Source organism: Aspergillus versicolor, assembly GCF_001890125.1.
Source record: "Aspergillus versicolor CBS 583.65 unplaced genomic scaffold ASPVEscaffold_6, whole genome shotgun sequence".
NCBI lineage: Eukaryota > Fungi > Ascomycota > Eurotiomycetes > Eurotiales > Aspergillaceae > Aspergillus > Aspergillus versicolor.
This window is the reverse complement of record NW_024467529.1, coordinates 698,508-720,701: the sequence shown is the minus strand read 5'-3', so window position 1 is coordinate 720,701 and position 22,194 is coordinate 698,508. Positions and strand designations below refer to the sequence as shown.

Below are 22,194 nucleotides of genomic sequence, written 5' to 3'. Positions count from 1 at the left end.
GGTGGTGAATACCAACTTTATATTTTCATAATTCGCCTCTTGGCTTATATATTGAGTTCAAATGGGCTATATAATCAGCCTCAGCCCCGGGCCGCCCTTCTGCTTTTCCTTCTCCTCTACAACCATCTGTCCCACCCACTACTAGTATCATCAAGGCTCCAAGGCTCCAAGGCCCCAAGGCCCCAAGACTCAGCTACTACTACAAATATTTTATACTTTTTTGACTGTTCGAACTTACCCATAATCGAGCAGTCAACATGATCTTCATCTTCACCATCACCCTCCTTCTCCTCCCCTTCCTGGGTGCAGCAGCTTCTAAGAAGGTGCAGCCGTCCTCCTTTGCCGCATCCAAGGCCATCAACGTTCCGGCACTGCTCGCAGCTTCTGACATGGTAAAGACAGTCCCAGCACGCGCGTCGTATCCACTGAGCCTTAAAGGCTCTAAAGATACGTCGACAATCCACAGTGACTGGGCGTCGTTCCAAGACGGGGCAGCATTTGTTTTCAAAGCCGACATGGATGTCGACTGTGACGGAATTGACTACAAATGCTCCGGCAACGCCGATGGCCAGGCCGTTACCAACTGGGGCGCGCTGTCTGCTTTCGAGGTTCCATACATTGTGATACCTCAGGCATTTCTCGAAGCCAATCCGGGGGCGATTCCCGGAAACAATGTTGCAGCCGTCATCTGGTAAGCTACTGTTCCTAGTCCTTAAGCCGTAACCAAACTAACATAGAACAGCAACAACAAAATGTTTTACGCCATTCTTGGAGACACGAATGGCAACAACCCGCAGGTCACGGGTGAGGCATCTTTGCTCCTCGCTCGTTCCTGCTTCCCCAAGGATAACCTCAGCGGCGACAGCGGCCACGAAGAAATGGATGTGACATACATCCTGTACGCCGGCCCTGAGGCTGTCCTTCCTTCAAGTGCCCATAATGACAAGTATATCACCGACTTTGACATGCTTCGGTCCATGGGCGATCACCTTACGACCTCCCTCTCGGCGAACCTGGGTATTTCCCCCTTAAGCCCGGGCTCATCTTCCGACAACGACCGGGAGGGTGACACAGACGGTTCCGACGTCGAATCCGCTGCCTCGGCGCATGTCCTTTCGGCTGCATCTGAGGTTACAGCCCTGTTCTTGGCTGTTTTTGTTCTGGTTCTGGCATGATTGAATTAATCAGTCATTTCGAGGTGTATTGTGTTTTATTTTATTTTTTTCTTCTTTCTCTTTCTCAAAATGTCATTTGAATACATGCCAGGGCTTTTGTTTGCTCGTTACTTATACCCTTACTTGTTTTATATTTCGCCTGGCGAACGAATCTGATAGCGATAGAGTCGATTTTTGTACTTATATGAATCTACATGGGATGGCTGAGCCTTAAACCCCTATAAATCCAGACAACACGCACTTTATGCATGGTAACCTATAATATAAGAGGACCATTTACTAACTATATCATGAATTACATCCGGAAAACTCCAAATCGAGTCTTAACATCCCCGTCTCCTCTACCACCCAGAGCAGCAGCTAAACTCAACCCTAGGACACGCCGTGTATGCGAAGGGGGAATGACACCGTCATCCCATAGCCGCGCCGAGGAGAACGTCGCCTCCGATTCGCGATCAATACGGGCTTTGAGCTCAGGGTCTGCTGTTCGACCTACAGCCTCCATGACGGAGGAGAGCTGCTCGGAGCCCATAACGCCGATTTTGGCATTGGGCCACATGAAGAGGAGACGAGGGGAGTAGGCGCGGCCGCTGGATGTCATGTTAGCTAACATTGTTTGGAGCTTGGGCTTGAGAGTTAAGGGGAGAGAACATACCACATTCCGTAATTCCCAGCACCAGCACTAGACCCAAACACGACGGTGAACTTGGGCACATCGGCGCAGGCGACAGCGGTCACGAGCTTCGCACCGTTCTTTGCGATGCCGCCCTTTTCTGCATCTGCACCAACCATAAAGCCGGAGATGTTTTGGAGAAAGACTAGTGGGATATTGCGCTGAGCGCAGAGTTCAATGAAGTGGGCGCCCTTTAGGGAAGATTCAGAGAAGAGAATTCCGTTATTGGCGACGATGCCGACTCGATGTCCGTGGATGCGGGCAAAGCCAGTGACAAGGGTTGTGCCATAGTCGCGCTTGAACTCGGAAAATTCGCTCCCGTCGACGATGCGTGCGATGACTTCATGGGCGGGGATTTGCCGGCGGAGATTGGTGCCAACGATGCCGTTGAGCTCAGCAGGGTCGTAAAGAGGTTCTTTTATACCTTCTTTGTTTTCTTTTAGAGAGAGGTTGTTGGGTTTCGTCGTCGTAGTTGGATAGTTTAGGTTAGAGATGGAGCGCCGAGCGAGCACGAGGGCATGCGCATCGTCAACAGCTAGGTAGTCGGTCACACCAGATATTGTACTATGGAGTTGACCACCTCCTAGGTCTTCCGCCGAGACTTCCTCACCAGTGGCAGCTTTGACGAGAGGAGGGCCGGCGAGAAAGATGGTACCCTGGTTTTCGACGATAATCGTCTCGTCGCTCATGGCGGGGACATAGGCGCCTCCAGCGGTACATGGGCCCATGACAACGGAGATCTGAGGGATACCCTGTGAGCTCATCCGGGCTTGGTTGAAGAAGATGCGGCCAAAATGATCCTTATCCGGGAAAACATCAGCCTGATGGGGGAGATTTGCGCCCCCTGAATCTACCAGGTAGATGCAAGGTAGTTTGTTCTCCTGCGCGATCGCTTGAGCGCGAAGGTGCTTTTTCACGGTGACGGGGTAGTAAGTACCGCCCTTGACCGTGCTGTCGTTTGCCACAATCATACAGGTTACACCCTCGACTGTTCCAATTCCAGTAATAATTCCACCTGCGGGCACATCCTCACCTGGATACACTCCATGCCCCGCCAACTGGGAGAGTTCCAGAAAGGAGGTGCCAGGGTCGATGAGGGCTGTGACGCGATCTCGTGGGAGCATCTTCCCTCGTGCGATATGCTTATCTTTTGCTTTCTGCGGACCCCCTTGCGCAATAGTACTGTGAAGTGTATTCATTTGATCTAGGACTTTTTGCATCTGCTCTGCATTCTCTTTGAAGTCGGGGGACGACGTATCGACCGCTGTGGGGAGGGCAGAAATGGCGGAGGCATGGTGTGGGTGGGTATAGCTAGCAATTGACCGAGATGGAGAAATGTGATATGTTTGTAATCTACCGCGGGTCTGCTGTATAGCTGGAGCAACAAGTCGTCGAGGGCCTGATCGAGCAGTGTTTGCTAACGACGAGGTACAACTCCTGCGAAGGAGTGGAGCGGAAACACGCATTGCGGGGAATGGACGAGATGAGGACGGAGAGGTTGGCTAGATCATGACCATTCAAAGAATAATAGACAGAAAGAGGTTAACCCAAGAGGCGTAAAATGATCTGGTGGACGAAATATAAAAGAAGCAGTGGTGGTGATGCGGCTTGCGGAGGAGCAGAGAGCAGAAGTAAGGACGGAGGGACAACGCGGAGATGCGGAGAAGCGACGCTGGCCGCGTTTAACCGCCCGCTCATCACGACTCCCACCTCCGCTTCCTTGCTCCTCGGTCTCCAGCATTTATTTCTTCATCTCTAGACTTTGTATGCCAATTGCACTCCGTTGTCATACAAACTTATCTTGACTATGGCTACCACACGCTTACCCCTTCTATTCCGCTCTCTGCCCTCAAGAGCCCCTACGAGATTCACGAGGCCTCTCTTCCCCGCCGTGCGGACCGTCGCAACAGCCAAACATCCGAAGGGGTTTGTGCCTCCATCAGAGGATGATCTATTAGAACTACGAGAAAGAGTCCAAGAATTTACTAGTAAGCTTGCGCATTCCGATATATACCAACTACCATAACTTCCAGCCATCCTGACTGGACGCTCTCTCTTAACTAGGGCGCGAAATTCCCGAAGAAGTCGCGGCGCAAACAGACGCCCAAAATGAATTTCCAGCGGATATGTGGAAGAAAATGGGTGATGCTGGGTAAATTTTCCGTGGAGCTGTCGGGATATTTCAATGCCTAATGTAATCCCAGGTTCCTTGGAGTCACAGCAGACGAAGACTATGGAGGCCTTGGTATGGGTTATCAAGCCCATTGTGTGGTGATGGAGGAGATTAGCCGTGCTTCAGGTATATCGCGCTAGTATATTTTGCGTTTGTGTCTTGCCTCTAATATGCCGCTTCTACACAGGCAGTATCGGTCTATCATACGCAGCGCACTCCCAGCTCTGTGTAAACCAGCTTTCCTTGAACGGTACCTCAGAGCAAAAAGAACGCTTCCTTCCTGGTCTTTTATCTGGCGAAAAGATTGGTGCACTGGCTATGTCAGAACATTCGGCTGGTTCCGACGTCGTCAGCATGAAGACTACAGCCAAGGAAGTCGATGGTGGATGGTTGCTGAACGGAACCAAGATGTGGATTACGAATGTGGGTTTCAGTCTTCCTTACCCTTGACACTTATTTATAGAAAGCTTGCGGCTAAGAATCACTAGGGTCCCGACGCAGATTACATTGTCGTTTACGCTAAAACCGAGCCCGAGAAAGGCTCCAAGGGCATCACCGCGTTCGTTGTTGAAAAGACCTCGAAGGGTTTCTCGTGCGCGCGCAAACTTGATAAGCTGGGGATGCGTGGCTCAAATACTGGAGAACTCATCTTTGAAGACGTTTTTGTCCCCAAGGAGAATCTCCTCGGCGAAGTAAACCGTGGCGTGAAGGTCCTGATGGAGGGTCTTGATCTCGAACGACTTGTCCTCAGTGCTGGTCCCCTTGGGTGAGTTACACTACACACCATATATACCCGTATAACATCCGGTAAATGGGCTTTTATTGACAATCGCACTCAGAATTATGCAGGCTTCCCTCGATTTAGCTCTCCCATACACCCACGTTCGGAAACAGTTCGGAACTCCCATCGCCCATAACCAGCTGATCCAGGGTAAATTAGCAGATATGTACACCAAGCTTGCAGTTTCCCGTGCCTATACCTACGCGACTGCCCGCCAAGTCGATACTTTCGCCTCATTAGGATCGGCAGCGATCCGAACCCAGGACTGTGCGGGAGCAATTCTTTACGCTGCCGAAAGGGCCACAGAATGTGCACTCGATGCGATCCAGCTGATGGGTGGGAGTGGTTATATTAATGAGATACCTGCCGGCAGACTACTTCGGGATGCAAAGTTGTACGAAATTGGGGCTGGGACAAGTGAGATTAGGCGCATGGTCATTGGGCGTGCCTTCAATAAGGAATATGCCCAGTGATCAAAGCCGGTTTTTGTTGGGTGTATTGTAACTCAAATGAGCGTTTTATTTAGATGTCTAAGAATACAGGCGTAAATATATTGTGTTCGTAAGAGGAGTCGAAGAGAGGTCGCATAAACTCATGAGTCTTAGATCATTTTCTTTGCCTCGCTGATCGGCGAACGGGAGCAGCCGACGCAGGCGGGGGATTTTTAGCCCCGGATGCCTTTGACGTCGCTGCCCGCTTCGCTTTGGGCGGGCTGTTCTTAGACTGGCCTGGCTGCTCGTCCACTGAAACCGAGGCCTTGCGTTTCCGCCCCCCTCGGGGAGTTGTAGGCTCTTTGGTTTTCTTTTCAGTCTTGGTATCGGTAGTGAATTCATTGGTTGCAGATGTCCCGTCCTCGTTGGTCGAATCTACAGTACTACCGTTGAGATTCCTATACCTGCCTTTATGCAAATGCGCAGGTGGTTGGGATGGCGAATCCACAGTCTCCTGCGCATTAACTGGCGCCGAATAAGACTTAGCGGATGGAGCATCCGAGGAAATTATTTCGTCTTCGCAGATATCTTCCACCAACGATGGGACATCAAGGTCAGACTCGCTCTGTTCCGCCGAAGCCGTACCGGATGCTTTTGGATGTGGTATCCGGCCCCGCAGGCGTCCAATCGCTGGTTTCGCGTTTCGGAATACCTCCCTCCAGTTTTTCAGCAGGGAGACCTTTTCCCCGTCACCCGGAGCATAAATCTCAACGGCATTCGTTTTATCCTCGGGATGTTTCCATGCGACACCTTGAAACGAGGCTGGGTCGGTCGAGGTGTTATTCGTGGCTTTTCTGCGTTTCATAGGAGGTGCGCTGATATCAATCGGGTCCTGCGTCGGCCAAGCGCCCATGGCGCGCAGTCGGCGGACAGCAGTAGGGTCTTCGTCGTAATAATCATCGGATAAATCTTCCCAATCGCTGTAGAATTCTGCGGTTTCGAGCGAAGGGTCGTCGAGGAAGTTAGGATCATAGGTAGCGGCCGCGGCTAGATCGTCCTATGTCATTAAATGGTTAGTGATGGGCTACAACATAATCTAGCGGATAATAGGGTGGGCAAGCATACAGCAACAGTCGGGTCTGCCTCCTCGATCCAGAAGATATCATCATCGTCGAATTCATCGTAATATTCCTCGTTATCAGACATAATAAGATGGCTACACGAAGAAAGCGAAAGACGTGTGGGTCCGAAAGCGCAGAAATGCTCAAGAAAAAGAGAGAGAGGTGACTCTCAAGTGAGACCCACAATCACTTGAGGATAGACTAGGGCGATCGCGAGGGTGTTGATGACTGGAAAGGCGTTGATGAGATCAGAGCTGAGCGCCGGCGCTTGTCCTGCTTTGCCAAGTGAAGAAAAAGTGCAACCGCGGCGAGGGTCACGTGGTCGCGGTTTTCCCCGCATCGCTTTGCGTCGGCTCAAGGGGCGGCGGCTTGGATCGCCGTCATACAAGAAGCGGAGCGAGCTCAACTGAGCTTGTCCGGCAAGATTTACCACCCTTTCCAAATATCTTCGCGCGACTCTGTTATCCCTTTGGAACATGCGAGTGACTACTACCGTCTAGTATACCTTGTGGCATTGACCTGAATACTTGTGCCCTTCTCTATACAATGCCGCTCTCGTCCCTTCTCCGCACCTCCACCCGCCTAGGGCCGACGATTGTTCGCCGGTCACAGCGAAATGCATCGACAATTGCCTCGAGTTCTTCGAGCCCTCCGCGACCCCTAGACTCAATTCTAATCGCTAACAGAGGAGAGATTGCTTTGTATGCCCTCTGTCCAATACCGCCTATTTCTACTAACCGCAGATAGACGAGTTGGCCAAACCGCAGCCCAACACGGTATTCGAGTAACTACTCTCTACACCGACCCAGATAGTCGATCACAACATGCACTGAGCTCACCATTCTCATTCAATCTTGGCTCAGTATCGGCATACCTTGATGGGGACCGTATCATTGAGATTGCAAAGGCCCAAGGGTGCCAGGGAATTCACCCAGGTTACGGCTTTGTAAGTAGGATCGACGGCCTCGCCAGCCAGGGTACTAATAAATGCAATAGCTTAGCGAGAACTCGGAATTCGCGCGAAAATGTTCGGAAGCTGGGCTAGTCTTCATCGGGCCCCCATGGAAAGCCATTGAGGATATGGGAGACAAGAGGTACGTCACCTACGTGCATTGAGTTGGTTTCCTGTTCGCTGACAATGCGAGCTGTAAAGCCAGTCTAAGAAGATCATGACCTCGGCAGGAGTCCCTTGTGTCCCGGGTTACCACGGTGAAAACCAAGACACCAAATTCCTCGAATCCGAAGCCGATAAAATCAAATATCCCGTGCTCATTAAGGCGATCAAGGGTGGCGGTGGAAAGGGAATGAGGATAGCTTATTCGAAAGAAGAATTCCAAGCGCAACTGGAGTCGGCAAAGTCAGAGGCCATGAACTCCTTTGGAGACGACCATGTCCTGGTTGAGAAATACATCACAACGCCACGACACATCGAAGTTCAAGTCTTCGCCGATAAGCACGGAAATTGTGTGGCTCTAGGAGAGCGAGACTGCAGTATTCAACGGAGGCATCAAAAGATCCTAGAAGAGTCACCAGCCCCTCATTTGCCTGACACCACAAGGAAAGACATCTGGGCAAAGGCCAGGTCAGCTGCATTGGCCGTGGGATATGAGGGTGCTGGTACCGTTGAATTCATCTTCGATAATGATACAGGCGAGTTCTTCTTCATGGAGATGAACACTAGACTCCAGGTGGAGCACCCAGTAACTGAAATGGTCACGGGCCAGGATCTTGTGCATTGGCAATTGAAGGTTGCCGAAGGCGCCAAACTTCCACTAACACAGGAAGAAGTCGAATCAAATATAGCCATTCGCGGTCATGCTATTGAAGCCAGAATTTACGCTGAGAACCCTGCACAAGGGTTTATTCCAGATTCCGGGACGCTGCTCCACGTCCGCACTCCTGCACTCTCGGAGGATATTCGAATCGACGCGGGTTTCGTCCAAGGGGATGAGGTTTCTGCGCACTATGATCCCATGATCGCGAAGCTGATCGTTCGAGGTGGTGACCGAGAAGAAGCTATTCGCAAACTCGCTGCAGCGTTAGAAGAGTACGAAGTGGCTGGTCCAGTGACGAACATCGAGTTCCTAAAAACAATCTGTAAAAGCCCCGACTTCATTTCCGGGGAAGTTGAGACGGGGTATATCGAGAAGCATCATGACGAGCTCTTCACCAAAGAGGCCATTGCGCCTGAAGTGCTGGCACAGGTGGCTTTGGCTTGTCTACACGACGACGCCAGCCTCATAACACAGACAGCTAATTTCGAAGGCTCTGCTGTTGGGTTTGGTCCCGGATATCAAGAACACCATATGACTTTCACAGATTCAGCACCAACAAACAGCGAAAGCTTCGAAGTCAAAGTCCGCCAAACCGGTGACAATGTGTTCAATGTGAAGGTTGGCAACGAGCATGCCTTTGAGCAAGTGATCAGTCACCCCAATGCAGGCACTCGCAGTATCACATCCTTCTTCCCCCACACCCGCCTCGACACCACCGTAATCCGTGACGGCGACTCAGTCGTCGCATTTCAACGCGGCATGCAATACCGACTTGCAATCCCGCGGGCAAAATGGATGGAAAAAGCACTTGGCATGAAAGACGTTACAAACAGCGTGCTCGCACCAATGCCCTGCAAGGTGCTACGCGTGGAGGTCCAGGCCGGTGACGTTGTTGAAAAGGATCAACCCTTAGTTGTGATTGAGAGCATGAAAATGGAAACAGTGATCCGCAGCCCGCAGCAAGGAAAAATTGCAAAAATCGTCCACCAGAAAGGAGTAAGTCACGCGCTCTTCCAACCCTTCCCTGCAACCAACCCTTGCCCAATATTGTTCCAATTTATTTGCTCTTTTTTCCTTTCCCCCCATTTCATGTCGACCCCTTCCGGGCCGGAGTCTTAGCGCCTTGGGCATCATTTACCCACCGTGTCGGATTTCGAAAACGTGCAGGGGTGCTCAGCCTCGAAATTAAGGCTTGAGCAGAGGCCTCGCCAGCTCCCTAACCATGGGAGATCATCCTGGGGATCCCCAGTCTAGTGGTTCATGCATGCACGGACCAGTCAATTAAGGCTGTGACAGAATCTCAATGATTCTATATTCTTCACCTCAACCATTATATACCCAACACTCTTTTTAAACACAGGCTAATATGTTGCTTCTTGCAGGACCAATGTAAAAGTGGAACTCCACTTGTCGAGTTTGTGGGCGAGGATGAAGAGGCATCAAAATAGAAACGGGGATATTACTGTGGAGGGAATGGAAAGAAATAGAGAAACGGCTAGCGAGCTTCAATGTGTAGGTAGTCTCTTGAGTTCTGGGAGGCATCATAGCATGATACATACATATACAGTATATTGATATCTGTTCAAGTCGCGCTAGACGAAACTAAGCATTAGGGGACTTGGGGTCTAAACTTTAGGGCTGGATCTGATCGAGAGCTCCATTAAGCGTCGGCCGAACCCCAGTTACATTATATCTTCTTGTGTAGGCGTCTCCAGGAGCCTCCAGTGTACAGTGCAGTATGATAACACAATCAGATGAACTACATGGGGCCAAGAACTGCGCGCGAGGCTATTCAAGCGGAGACTTGACCAAGGTCCGACAAGTTTTGTTCAATTGCTATGCAAAAATCAAAGTCCGGGCTGCATCTTATGTGGCTGCAGAAGACAAGAATGGCCAAACTGAACTGTGAAACTTGTTATACCGATGACAAAGTACAATGCTGCAGCCCGCCGCGGCTAACTCATCTCAAAGAGCGATGGTGAGAAGGCTTGAGCGTTTGTTCCTTGGTTGGTGATGGGCGGTTAGAAGTTGATTTCTATTGTTGTTTTTAAATCGATAACATGGAGGCTCCTGTTAGCCCCCAAACAGCATATATAAGTCACGTAGGCCTAGTGTTTTCTTTCGGGGTCCGGTTCATATTGCATCGATTATTGCCTTGTGTTGCGATAATTGCGTAGTCTACTTCGCTAAGTTAATGTCAAAGCCAAGGCAATAAACTTACGTCAGGGCATCTTTAAACAAAGGGGAAACAAACCTGCGCAGGCTGTTGAGGAACCTGACACAGCAAGAGACAGACGGACGGGTCACGCGGCGGCGAACAGGCAGGGATCCAGGCAAGTTCAGTTGGAAACAGAGCAAGACCGCTGCATGGCGGTTGGGGCCTGGATCGGCCACACCCCCGTCTGACATTGACTTGGTGGGAAGAGACCAGAAGTCCAGCAGGAGAATTACACAGGCGTCGTAGTGTTCTTGGCTGTAATGCGCGGGTGAAGCATGTCCCAGTCAGATGGAGCATGTACCTGAGTACTTTGGCAGGCTGTACTTACTAGTTAATCGGCTGGTAAATAACATGTTTCTCAGCATCCCGCGGCTGTACCAGAGATTCCCGCAATTGCATTGCTTTTGATTTTTGTTCTCATCTGACCTTCGATCTTTATTCTTTGCCGTCTTGGGAGCTCTCTCCTGCCAGTGCCCTGCGCGCTGGCTCGTGAGTCGGTAACTCCTGTCATTCATTGCTCTCACCAGTTAGTCCTCGTCTGAAAGATCAATCCATTTGCCCTTGACCGGACACATTTTTGACTCTTAAAGCATTCAGTTGTCGCATGCAGGCTCCAGACCTTGTTTCTCATCATCCTCCTCGTGCCCATTTGATTAAATCACCACTTACTCCCATCAATGTTCAGGCCCGCGATCCTTCGCCAGGCCGTCAAGGCGCTCGGCCAAAGCACTCGCCCAACCGCATTCGCTGCTGTGCAGCCACTCTTCCTTCGTCCCCTCTCGACCACAGTTCCCCGTTTCCAGAAAGATGACAACGATGACCCTTTGATCAAGGCCACGACAAGAGCCCCTGAGGGTGCAGCTGGAGAGAGCGAGGGCAAATACGCACGTACTGACGAAAATGTTGTAATCGAATACCCAGACGACGAGAACATGCCTCCCAGTCCGGTAGTTCAGGGCCGTGGAGGTATGCATTTCAAGCGTACCCTTGCTCAGTTTTCTCTGGAGAATCGAGTTACCTTGGTCACGGGCGGTGCTCGTGGCCTTGGATTGGTTATGGCACAGGGAATTGTTGCCTCGGGCTCTAACTTGGCTATTGTTGATTTGAACAGTATGTACAGCATGCAATTGGTATCGATAACTATGGCCGATTGCTGACCTCATCACAGGGGATGAAGCGGGAGAGTCGGCGCAAAAGTTGGTGAATCAATTTCAGAAAGAGAACCCTGGGTTGGAGGAGTATGTATCCTGTATATTAATCACTCGAGGTCACGGATTCGATGCTGACAAGTGTGTTCCCCTAGCTTGCCCAAGGTCACTGCACACTATGCCGATGTCTCAAACCCGGACTCCGTGAACAACGCTCTCTCCGAGGTTCTGGAGAGTCACGGCCAGATTGATCACCTGGTTACATCTGCTGGCTTCACAGAGAACTTTGACGCGATCAGCTACCCTCATGACCGCATCCAGAAGCTCTGGGGCGTGAACGTGGACGGTACCTATCTATTTGCTACTGGAGTTGCGAAACACTTGATGGAGCGCAAGGCCCCTGGCAGTATCGTCATGATTGGTAGCATGTCTGGTGCTATTGTCAATGTACCTCAGCCCCAGGCACCATACAACGCGGCCAAGGCAGCCATCCGCCATCTCGCTTCATCCTTTGCTGTTGAATGGGCAGGACATGACATCAGGGTGAACTGCATCAGTCCGGGATACATGCTGACCGCTCTGTAAGTTGCCACCATATGGATTTGAAATAGCTAAGGAGCAAATTGCTGATTTGTGCAACTAGGACTCGGAAGATTCTCGATGAAAACCCCGAATTGCGGGATAAGTGGATCTCGTTGATCCCCGCAGGAAAGATGGGCGTGCCCGAAGATCTTATGGGCGCGGTGACCTTCCTCCTCAGTGACGCATCCAAGTACATCACTGGCGCAGATCTTCGCGTGGACGGTGGCTATACGGTGACCTGACAGAGCAGTGGACTGAGGGTACCTTACCGCTAGTTTAGATTCTCTGAACCTTTCTTTCTAGTTATGGCCATTAGACGGGCTGGCCCATTGATTCTTCGTTTTCGGAGGTCTATTTTTTTTTGTTGACTAGGGTAGCGGGTTGTCTCTCTGAGCTTGCGACAAACATTGCATTATGATAACACCAGCTTTGTTTATATGAGCGGTTCCCTTTGAAAAGCGAAAACAGTGCATTTGCTACGAAGCTCTATGGATTACAGATTGAAAGATTGAACTATGGTCGGACATTGTTTTGATAGACACGGATTTGTTGGCCATAGCATGATGTCATTATCATTTGTCATTATTCTCTTTCGGCGGAATCAATTAATTTGATATTACCTCCTCAAAATCACTTTCATGACCTTCACCTCTTCCAGTCTCTCCATTGTGTTGCTCGCCCACGAGGCTTGCTGCGGCGGAGCTAATGATGGCGGACTGAGTAGTTTTCTATTTAGTTTAGTGAATTAGTGGCCTCTGGTTGGTTAGTTAGGCAAGATATTCACAGCTTGCCTGTTTACTCCTTTATAAAAGCTAACGCGCGTGCCTTAATTTCTTTCGCGTGTTTGTGATACACTATTCTACAGCGCGCCGGTAGTTCATATTATTACTAAAGGTGGTCGGTGTGAGTATTGCTGAGATGGGTTCTGACCGAATGCCATGGCAAACAACGGTTAGTTGAATGGCTATTAGGAACTGCTTAGGCTTGCACGAGACACTGGCGACTATATCTATAGTCTCTTGTTTATTAATATTATCTTCTTAACTCGCACTAAAATACATATGAGCCCGCTTCCCATGTTTAGAGACACAGCTATGCGCAGGACAGGAGCAGGACACACTAAAGGTATAAGATAACCCAAGTAAACATATAAAATGAAAGAAGGCAAGAGATTCAAGACATATTACTAATTAATGGAGTTATCTGGCATTGCCAACATGATTCTTTAAGCTAAATAATAACTAACAGGTAGTTACCATGATTATTAATTACTGATAATAAAGTCTACTAAGCAGGGGGATCAACTCGAGGAAGGTACAGGAACTCGCACCAGACTAGTTATTAGGTTCAGGTGCCTCGGTATGAGCCGAGATATCGGAGCGTTCGCTATTTCTAGTTGCGGACTGCAGATGCCCCTCCAAGTTGGCCAGGGTGGGAGCGTAGTCTTTGGCAATGACGGTATACCTATTAAACAACATAGCATTGCGTGTTGGTATTACATAACTCTCAACTTTGAACAGCTCATCCAAGCTTTGACCTAGCATTGATTTAGCGGACTGAAAATTGTCCAAGAGCCGAACTTGCCGCCTCCAATTCAGCGGTCAAGTGCAGGATTGGATCACCTCGTCCCCGCAATCCAGCTCTTCTTAATCCTTGCTAGTGGGAGGTTGACCCTGGCAATTTTAATTTGATCCTTCGACCTTCTGCCGTATTTCTAGAAGGGTCCCCAATCAATCGAAGCTATCTGCCCACTGGGCCACTCTCGGACCGTTACATTCTAGCTCAAGGGTTGCCCATGTACTGAGTCATTCATGCTGTTGCTTGCTGTCAAGTGGACAAAACGTCAGCTCGTAGACTGCGAAGTGGCGTAGAAGTTCGTTTTCCTTAGAAAGTTGGGACGAGTCTAGTGCCTAGCGTTGTGATAGCCCTCTTGACCTTTTGAAGAGGGCATAGCGATGGCTTTGCTCGACGAGCTCGGGTTCAAGTTGGAAGTCGCTATTCTGAATATCTTTGCTGAAGGATTTGGGCTTCCTTTTCGCCCGACTCGCGGCGCGCAAGGATCTATCTGCTTGGTGGTGCAACAGACACGTTATTGGGGGAAGTGGTGTTTGACAGATTCACTGCTGCCTTGAGGCTAGATCTCGTATCACCTCACTCAAAATTTGGTCGCTTTCACTGCCACCTCATATATTAGTGGCCTTTTCACTTGCAGTTTTTTGGGACCTGGCTCGACCGGGTTTGCCTGACATGGTCTCAGGCGTCATGGCCTGGGTAGCTTCGGCTTCTGTCGTAGCGGCAGGATATATCAGAAAAGTTCAGATGGTAAGGAAACAAACGAACGGTTCATCATAAGATTTAGTCATAATGGTACCAATGATGAAGTCTCCTGCAAGGCATCAGGTGATGATGGCCCGTGACACCAGACGGCGATCGTGACTTGATTCGACCAGTCGAGTGCAGCTTCGCTTTCGTCGCATCCATTCTGTCTTGTGCTCTGGGGGTCCTCCATTATTTGCTCTTCCGCCCTTTGCGTCGTCAAACTGTTTGCCCGCCACCGGAGGTTGTGGTGACCAGCCCTCTTCTCCCACGTCCAACAGACCAACCGAGACAGAAATCAACCTTTCGGCGGTCACCGAGAGCTTCAATCAGACCTGTCGGAGCTCATTAGTTGATCTTCATCGGGTCTTACTCAGTTCCGGGTCCCCTCCCACGAATGGAAGCAAGGTAAGATTAACCTTCTTGGCCTCGTTTAATTCGCCGAGAGTTCTCTGCAGGGGAAGCCTTCTGGATTATCCGCCCACCTCACTGGGTCAAAATTGACGAATTTCAGGCTCCGCGATGAGACCGAGAGGCAAATCGACAATAAGCACCGATGATCCTTTGAACTGCCCTAGCACTCGATTAGGTAGGAGCTGAGTGGCCCCTGTCTGGGGCGAATAAATAGCTTTCTTCCCCAATCATGCGCTGTCGGAGAGTGGAATCTTCTTCAAACTGGAGTATCCGCGGGGTACGACCGAGCTTCTACTCGGCCTCTGTCTCGTCTACGGGGTCGCCAGTTCCCACATCTGCGGCTGAGAATAAGTAGCAGTTTGAGGATAGCGCCGATGGAGTGTACTCTCTAGTATGTAGTAACTCGTTGGCACATGGACGACGACCGTGTGGGGTGGGTGTTCCAAGGTTGGCCAGCGGGCATTCCCGATACGTTGGAGCTGGAGGTTTGCGACAAGATCGACTTTCGATGTACTAAGAGAGTAGAGATGATAGGCTGGAACTCAAATGTCGCCGCCCGCAGTGTCGAGTCAAGTGCCCAAGTGGACTTGGTCCATCGGGTTGGATGGGCAATAACACAGCGATGATAGGCCGGGGAAGCAGAAAATGCCCTAATCAAGGCCGGCCACATCAACTGACACTCTGCAGCGATAGAATTCCTGAAGATGGGCTGGTCTGGCCTATGGAGTCCCGTGTTTCGATCCCCATGATCTGTTTCCCGATCCCTGGATGGTGGTTGAAAGTGGCTGGAATTCCGCGCTCTTTGTCTTTTTGGTTTTTTCTCTCTCTTTCTTTTGCTGAACCCCAGCTGCGCGGAATGACAGCCTCGACTGGGCAGCATCGGTAAGACCCGGCATAAGGCAGCAAAAACAGCTGCTTGTTCTTACTGTCGCTTCTTCTTTTCCTGTACTAGCCTGACACTCCCGTTCCTTAATCTTGTCCTCTCGGCCTTGCAGATTCTGATGTCAGTCCGGGTGCCTCTTAATCTCCTTTCGCCCCAGGGAATGCGGCTGAAGAACCCCAGCGAACAGTCCTCAGCCCGCCATTTTTTGTGATTGAAATGACTGACTGTAAATCAATGTGGGGAAGTTCTGCCTGCCGCTGCCCTTGCAGTTGTGGACTGTTCACTTCCGGCTCACTGGGACAGTCTCGAGTCATCAAGCCCGTTATTCACGCTCTGTTTCCCTCCCCTGCTCTCCCTGCGTTTACTCTACTCTGACCAATCCCCCTCGCCAGATTCACCGCTCGTCATAACACTGCCTTTTCTGTTTCTTCCTTTTGATCTTCTACTCACTTTGTCCCCTCGCTTAGCCTGCCTGGATTCTTTGTCTTGACCATGTAGTGTTAGTGTTTGTCAACAACTCTCGTCCTTTTCCCTCTGTCTTCTGGCTTCGAGGTCTCCATTCACATTTAGCCTTTTGCCACAATGGAGAGTATTCCAGAAGGCCTGCTGTCTGTCTCGGACAAAGTGCCCGCTCAGCTGGGTGGTATTGACGCCGTGGATGTCGGGGATATCGTGCAGCTGTGGAAAGGTATGTTTACTAAGGTTCTCCAGTACCCGGTTTTGGCTACACAATCCAACCTATCTCATTTGTTGGCAGCATACAGCATTAACCCTTCGGTCCACGAAGGCAATGCAGGATACCGGCTCCAGAACTTCTTCTGGAGAATCTGGAGTAGCGAGCGCCTTAGCACCTCCCTCACCGGCTCGAAGCTGGCCCGTCTATTCCTCCAAATCTCAGAACCTACTGCCACTAATACTACTTGTTCAATAAGACCGGTGACCAAGGTAAGGAAAATAGCTTCAATATCTCTTTTAAATATTTTTAATTAGAAATTTAGGAATCCGAGCCAGACTCGCCCAGTTCGAAAAGTGATTGGAAACACCAACACCCAGCCGGCCATCCCAGCAGCGCGGTGACGACTACAAAACCTCCACTCCCCCCTATCCTCAAGAAATCAAATAGCTCATCCCATGGCGAAACACAGAAAACAACACGTCTGCTGTTAACGGGATTGGGCGGAAAGAGTGTTACGCGGAAACCCTCCAACCCACCAACCCCCGTCCCTCCTTCGCGGCCTGTTGCCTTCGACGAGCAGCTGCAATGTGCTACTACTTCTAATAGTGGTGCTCGCCCAAGTCAGAAGAAAACTTTTACAGTAGCCAGCAAGGCGAAGACTTCCAAGCGCCGCCCTGTACTTATGAGGCGCAAATCGTCGCAACAGTCTTCTATCCCAACCACACGCGCTCAATCTCCCCAATTTCAATCGTCTCCTTCCGATGAAAATGCCTTAGATATGTCAATAGTGCAGGAAGTTGAAATAGAGGGAGAGACGGTGAAAGATCCCCCTGATGGTATTGTTCACCCACACGACCTCCTTGCACATAAGCCACCCACTCTGACCCATAACACAGAACCGCCTAGGGCCAATATTTACACAACACACCTATTTTCAAGCCCAACAATGCCGGCGCCGGCGCCAGACCCATCCGCAGGCCCAGCTCCAGAACCAGCTTCAGACACAGAAGTAGAAGAAAACCCCCAACTTCCACCGGCGTTACTTGCCGACCTTAAAGCCCTCCTCCACAAGAACACCCCTCTCCCACCTCTTCGCCCTCGCTCTTCACCCCCCCTCGTCGGCTTCTTCTCAGCGACAGCATGCCGTTACTACGACGTCCGAAATGTCTCTGAAGAAAACTATGAGCAGCCAAAACCTGTTCCAGCTCTGGTTGACCGGGACTTCCGGGCCCGCTTCGCGGAGCAGAAAAGACTAGCGGATGAATATTACGCCCAGTACTACCGCCAGCAGGAACTGGAGCAGGAGCAGCAGGTGCGTCCTCCGGATGATAATGTGATTACAGATTCCAACCTCGCACCGGACCCATTTGTTTCAAATTCCACCGAGGCAGCCGTGGAACCAAGAGCCCCAACAAGAACAGGAACAGCAGAAACTGTCTCTCCCTCGAAGTCGCGGTTCGGCGATTCGCACCCCCAATTCCACAGCGCATCAACAATAGCAACATCAATTCTTGCGAGTGGAAGCGGGGGCCCGCATCCGCATCTGGGTAACCAGGCTGTATTCTCGTCTGGGTCAGATACAGAGCCGCTTTCCCCTCCACCTCAAACTGGGGCTGCAACGGCAGTGCCGGTGCCGATTCAGGCGCCAGGCGGAAATCCGTTTCTACAGTCGTCGGCTCTTTCTGCGCCTCGTGGTCCGAGTGGGCTGAGTCTTCTGCTTGAACAGGAACGGATCATGGGTCAGGAAGCAGGAATGGCAATGGGTGGTGATTATTTGAATCCTGAGGATCTCGAAAGCGAAGAACCATAGGAATGATTTTTTTTTTGTTGCTTTATGTTTCGATACCAATTCCAATACCATGATGATGATTACGAATAATGAGCCTGAAGCCTTTTATGAACAATAGAAAGGCAAGCACAAGTGTTTAAAAAAAAAAAAGTGTAAACCTCTGATATCGCTCCAGCGTGGACCAGCCACATGCAAGCTGCAATCCTATTTCTTCCTGGCCAAGTCATTTCCAAATTAACAATCCCCCTCTGAAGCCAACTCTCGAGATTATACTCCGCATCGAAGGTAACACATCAAGCCATCTCCTTCTCATCCACAGCCTCACTCCTGAACGAACTACCCTTCCCTTTCCACCACCTAACACCCCTCCAAGCGGCCGAGGCAATCCAAAACACCAAGCAAGCCAAATCAACCCACACAGCCCTCCTCATTCTCGTAACCTTCGAGTCGCCACCATCCTTCCCTCCCACATGATAAACGCCAATATATTTCTCCCCGAAGATCCCAAAGACAACCAACCACAAAATGACAATGACACTTTCCCACACAAACAGTGGCAGGAAGAGGCCCTGGCGCTGCGAAAACGCAAGCTTGGCGCGCTTCGCCCACCACCAGCCTAGAATAAGATATAGCAGCGCAGTAACCGTTGAAACGAATGCAGTGACAACGGCATAAATCCATTGGGAGGGGGCAGAGTTGTCCTTGTCGTGCGCGGAATGGATATCCTGGCTGTAGAGGCCGATGACCGCGAGGCCGAATGCGAATTGCAAGATTGCGAGGATCGTAGAGATAAAGGCTTTAGCACGGGCTCGCTTGCCCATGGCCGCCGGAGGAGGGGTTTGGTCGGGGAGAGGGGGTGGGTAGGCCTCCATTGGGTATTGCTCGTTATTGTAGTCGCGGGAGGCGTCGTAGGGGCCTGGGTGCGGGGGCTGTTGTGTAGCTTGTTTTTTGGCCTTGTATTTCTTGGTCTCGGAGTATCCGAAGCGGAAGATTTTGAAGAGGACGAACCACATTAGGTGGAATTGATAAGTTTTGGTGGTGGTTGTGTTGGGGGAAGGTGCGAGGTGTCTCAGTTCTGGCTGGGTCGTGCCTACTTCAAGTAGGTGTTCTGTCTGTTCAATGTATAGACACTGCGGAAAAGAATGCAAAGGACGGAATAAATGCAGTTGTAAATGTACAGTGAAGAGGTGCGCCGGCGCAAGTAGTTATGTTATAGGGATCCACCCAGGAAGGAAGCAAAGAAAGAAAGAGAGAGGAAAGAGAAAAGGAAAGATGAAACCGGTTTCTAGAGAGTGAAGGCTGCGCTGAAGAATGAAGAGAAAGAGAAGAGCTGCAGAAAGGGTTTCTTCAGCTTTATACCCCATTGCCGCTATGGTATACAAAGTGCTTTCTGCAGAACGTCGCGCGTAGAGATGTGCCCTGCAAAGCTATTATTATTGACACTAACACAGTACAATCTCTGGCATCCACTGATTATTTGTCTAGGCGTCCGCCTGAAACACATGGTTGTCATGGCTCGCGCGCGCCAAAGTTTGCAGCTGGGAGGTCAAGTTGCTGGTGGTGGCTGCCGAAGCGCCGCTGCGGGGACCAAAGCCTAGGCACAATCGACTGGACCAGAACGCCCCAGCGGGGGGTTCTAGGGCTGGATTAGTCGCCAGGATGTTCGGGAGTGAGATAAACATAGATTCAGTGTCCTATTCATAGACTACTATGGTTACCTTCCCACTAATCCATATGCCCTGTCAGGGCTATCCAGTCACTACCTGCGACAATTTTTTCTCCATGTACATTCAAAAACGGTCGTTCTCCTGTTTCATCACTAACCAACCAATGGCCAAACACCTAACGACCTGAAAGGATTCCATGCATTATTGTTGACATGACACATCAAGGGACAATGGGAGCGGGGATTCATGTATGCAAAATGACAAAAGGCTAATCGATCATGCGACGACCCAAACAATAAAGCAAAAGCGCGAACAAGGATGCAAAACATACCCAAGGCAGAGGTCCTCCTCTACTATCAGGGCGGTTTCATTTCCCCGTCTATTGCACCTCTACCGCCCGATGTGGTCGCCGTGGTTTTTTTTGCTACGCTTCCCCCAGGGAGCGGAGGTTTGAACGCCCCCGCAGGGGCAGCAGGTGGTGAAGTATTTGCTATTTCATCATCGTAGCCCGGTCCAAAATCGTCGTGGTGCGGTCCTTCCCCACCTAAAGACGAATTATCAACAGATGTTCGGTCATAGCCCTGATCATGGGGTGCATGTTGGGTCGCCGCGTGCTTCGTTGAATTCTTGGTCGCTTTCTTATGCTTGCGTCCTTTCATCTTCGCCTTCTCCAGAAATCTTTTCTTCTCTGCCAAACGCTTGCGCTCTTTACGATCTTTAACCTCGTATTGGCGAATGAGGGCCTCAGGTGGGCGTCCGAATATGCTTTCATATTCACAAAACTCGCAAATCCAAATATCTTCAAGTCTAGGTGGATGGTGGAGGTTTGTGTATTGTTGCTGAATCTTGCGTTGACGCGCGGCCAACGCATATATGCTACCGGGTGACCGCTTCTTCTTCCTCTCTGGAGGTGGCGGCTCAGTAGATGCAGCCGTTTGGTGTGGTTGTTGCTGTTGTTGAGTAGTTGGTTGCTGGATCATTTGCGCTGCGGCAGTCGGACTGGTCTGCGTCCCTTGTGTAGAAACGCCCCGCATACCATACCCTGGTTGGGACTGGGCGATCGGGGATCTATGCTGAGATGCGTACGAGTTTTGGGCGTGAAATGCCATCCCTTTAGATGAATCAGACTCGCATGTGAAAGTAAACTGAGTTCTTGTCGGCGTGGTCTGTTTCTGTTCAAGCATGCTACCTTGAACCGAAACTCGGTAAGGAGACGGTGAGAATGCCGAGGCTGCAGCGTTTGCAATAGCGGCCGAGATAATACCATGGCTGCGCTCCCCTGAGTACGGTTATTAGCAAGAGCCCCAGTCTGATTAGGCATTGAGGCATACCTGTCGGTTCTGGAGAGGATAGCGGCCCATCCCGGAGACTAGTAGCACGATTCTGTCCCCAAGTACCATGTCCATGTACCGACGACCGTCTTCCTTGATGTTTAAGGCGCCCTCTGCCCGAACCAGACATCCCATTGCCTACCGGTGATGCAGGGCTACCCGTGCCGTAAAACGTACTCACATGGCCCCCTTCTCCAGATGATGATACCTGTTGTCCAGAATTTGTCAATCCCATAGCTGTAAACTCGGGCGACAGAGAAGAATGGTGGCTCCCCATGTTCCCAGGCGTTGGTATTTTGCGCTTTTTCTTGTTGTTGGTGTTTTCGAAGGCATCATACCCATCGGGCCCGGTTGGGGACGACTTGGTCGGTTGCTCTTTCCCGATACCGGAGAGTGTTTGGTGTTGCACGCCGGAAGGTGTAGGTGACAGTGACGACCCTCGAAATCCGGCACTCCGTCGGACAACAACCGGCCCATCCTCGTCACCGCTATCTAAGTCAACACCATTCTCATAAGGAAGGTGGCGGTCCCGGCTATCGGGACTTAGGTCGCGGCCACCATCACCCTGCTGTACATATACTTTGGAGTCATTTATAACGTCCCCATTGGACGCACAAGCTCCGTAGAAGATTTGTGTTGTCGGGGGAGCAGGGGGGTAAAGGATTGTATCGGCGGCATCAGTAGACAACCGAGACCGAAGGGGACGCTTGGGGAGGGGGCGGATCAGTCTATCGGGATAGACGGGCGACGGGGTATCTGGCGCCGAATTAAACATCCCATCTGCAAAAGGACGGAATCAGCAACTGAACGACCAGCAGAGCCCTTCTCTGTTTGTTTCTCTCCACATCTTTGCGTCCTCAGAGCCTGTAACCAGCTTCGGAAAGACCACCCAAACTAGGGACTACTTTTGAGTGAGAGCACAAGAGGACATACTCAGCGTAGCAGTCATAATGCAAAACTATCGACTGTCTCGACCTCCACAGCCACAGCCAGTTGAGGCCTCTCTTCTTCTTCCGCAGTCCAGCCTGGCGGTATCCACAA

General features: G+C 50.7%; 8 protein-coding genes across 8 annotated transcripts; 5 read left to right on the top strand and 3 right to left on the bottom strand.

The window, feature by feature from the left end:
• Window positions 1-55: 55 nt before the first annotated feature.
• Window positions 56-1,175, top strand: ASPVEDRAFT_63056 (glycoside hydrolase family 75 protein; the record flags this gene model as incomplete). The annotated part of the gene is made up of 3 exons (XM_040815655.1): window positions 56-691; window positions 743-1,017; window positions 1,075-1,175. The coding sequence occupies exons 1-3, from the start codon at window positions 258-260 to the stop codon at window positions 1,173-1,175; spliced, it is 810 nt and encodes a 269-aa protein (XP_040669026.1). The 5' UTR covers window positions 56-257.
• Window positions 1,176-1,470: 295 nt separating this feature from the next.
• Window positions 1,471-3,314, bottom strand: ASPVEDRAFT_134386 (putative 3-methylcrotonyl-CoA carboxylase, beta subunit (MccB); the record flags this gene model as incomplete). The annotated part of the gene is made up of 2 exons (XM_040807122.1): window positions 1,471-1,765; window positions 1,831-3,314. The coding sequence occupies 2 exons, from the start codon at window positions 3,312-3,314 to the stop codon at window positions 1,471-1,473; spliced, it is 1,779 nt and encodes a 592-aa protein (XP_040669025.1).
• Window positions 3,315-3,655: 341 nt separating this feature from the next.
• Window positions 3,656-5,275, top strand: ASPVEDRAFT_29786 (isovaleryl-CoA dehydrogenase; the record flags this gene model as incomplete). The annotated part of the gene is made up of 6 exons (XM_040810273.1): window positions 3,656-3,836; window positions 3,913-4,000; window positions 4,053-4,147; window positions 4,209-4,444; window positions 4,510-4,787; window positions 4,861-5,275. The coding sequence occupies 6 exons, from the start codon at window positions 3,656-3,658 to the stop codon at window positions 5,273-5,275; spliced, it is 1,293 nt and encodes a 430-aa protein (XP_040669024.1).
• A 133-nt stretch (window positions 5,276-5,408) lies between these two features.
• ASPVEDRAFT_84711 (uncharacterized protein) lies at window positions 5,409-6,439 on the bottom strand (the record flags this gene model as incomplete). Its single annotated transcript, XM_040817588.1, has 2 exons — window positions 5,409-6,290; window positions 6,359-6,439. 2 exons carry the CDS (start codon window positions 6,437-6,439, stop codon window positions 5,409-5,411), a joined length of 963 nt encoding a protein of 320 aa, XP_040669023.1.
• A 339-nt stretch (window positions 6,440-6,778) lies between these two features.
• Window positions 6,779-9,721, top strand: ASPVEDRAFT_42777 (acetyl/propionyl/methylcrotonyl-CoA carboxylase subunit alpha). Its single transcript, XM_040812660.1, has 5 exons — window positions 6,779-7,055; window positions 7,102-7,300; window positions 7,351-7,448; window positions 7,508-9,125; window positions 9,512-9,721. The coding sequence occupies exons 1-5, from the start codon at window positions 6,901-6,903 to the stop codon at window positions 9,575-9,577; spliced, it is 2,136 nt and encodes a 711-aa protein (XP_040669022.1). The 5' UTR covers window positions 6,779-6,900; the 3' UTR covers window positions 9,578-9,721.
• Window positions 9,722-11,024: 1,303 nt separating this feature from the next.
• ASPVEDRAFT_134249 (putative D-arabinitol dehydrogenase ArbD) lies at window positions 11,025-12,319 on the top strand (the record flags this gene model as incomplete). Its single annotated transcript, XM_040807111.1, has 4 exons — window positions 11,025-11,457; window positions 11,516-11,585; window positions 11,651-12,076; window positions 12,139-12,319. The coding sequence occupies 4 exons, from the start codon at window positions 11,025-11,027 to the stop codon at window positions 12,317-12,319; spliced, it is 1,110 nt and encodes a 369-aa protein (XP_040669021.1).
• A 3,953-nt stretch (window positions 12,320-16,272) lies between these two features.
• On the top strand, window positions 16,273-18,176 carry ASPVEDRAFT_84708 (uncharacterized protein; the record flags this gene model as incomplete). The annotated part of the gene is made up of 3 exons (XM_040817586.1): window positions 16,273-16,378; window positions 16,448-16,635; window positions 16,689-18,176. 3 exons carry the CDS (start codon window positions 16,273-16,275, stop codon window positions 18,174-18,176), a joined length of 1,782 nt encoding a protein of 593 aa, XP_040669020.1.
• A 272-nt stretch (window positions 18,177-18,448) lies between these two features.
• ASPVEDRAFT_53737 (MARVEL domain-containing protein) lies at window positions 18,449-22,102 on the bottom strand (the record flags this gene model as incomplete). Its single annotated transcript, XM_040814828.1, has 4 exons — window positions 18,449-19,245; window positions 20,211-21,101; window positions 21,154-21,933; window positions 22,087-22,102. The coding sequence occupies 4 exons, from the start codon at window positions 22,100-22,102 to the stop codon at window positions 18,449-18,451; spliced, it is 2,484 nt and encodes an 827-aa protein (XP_040669019.1).
• Between the last annotated feature and the right edge of the window lie 92 nt (window positions 22,103-22,194).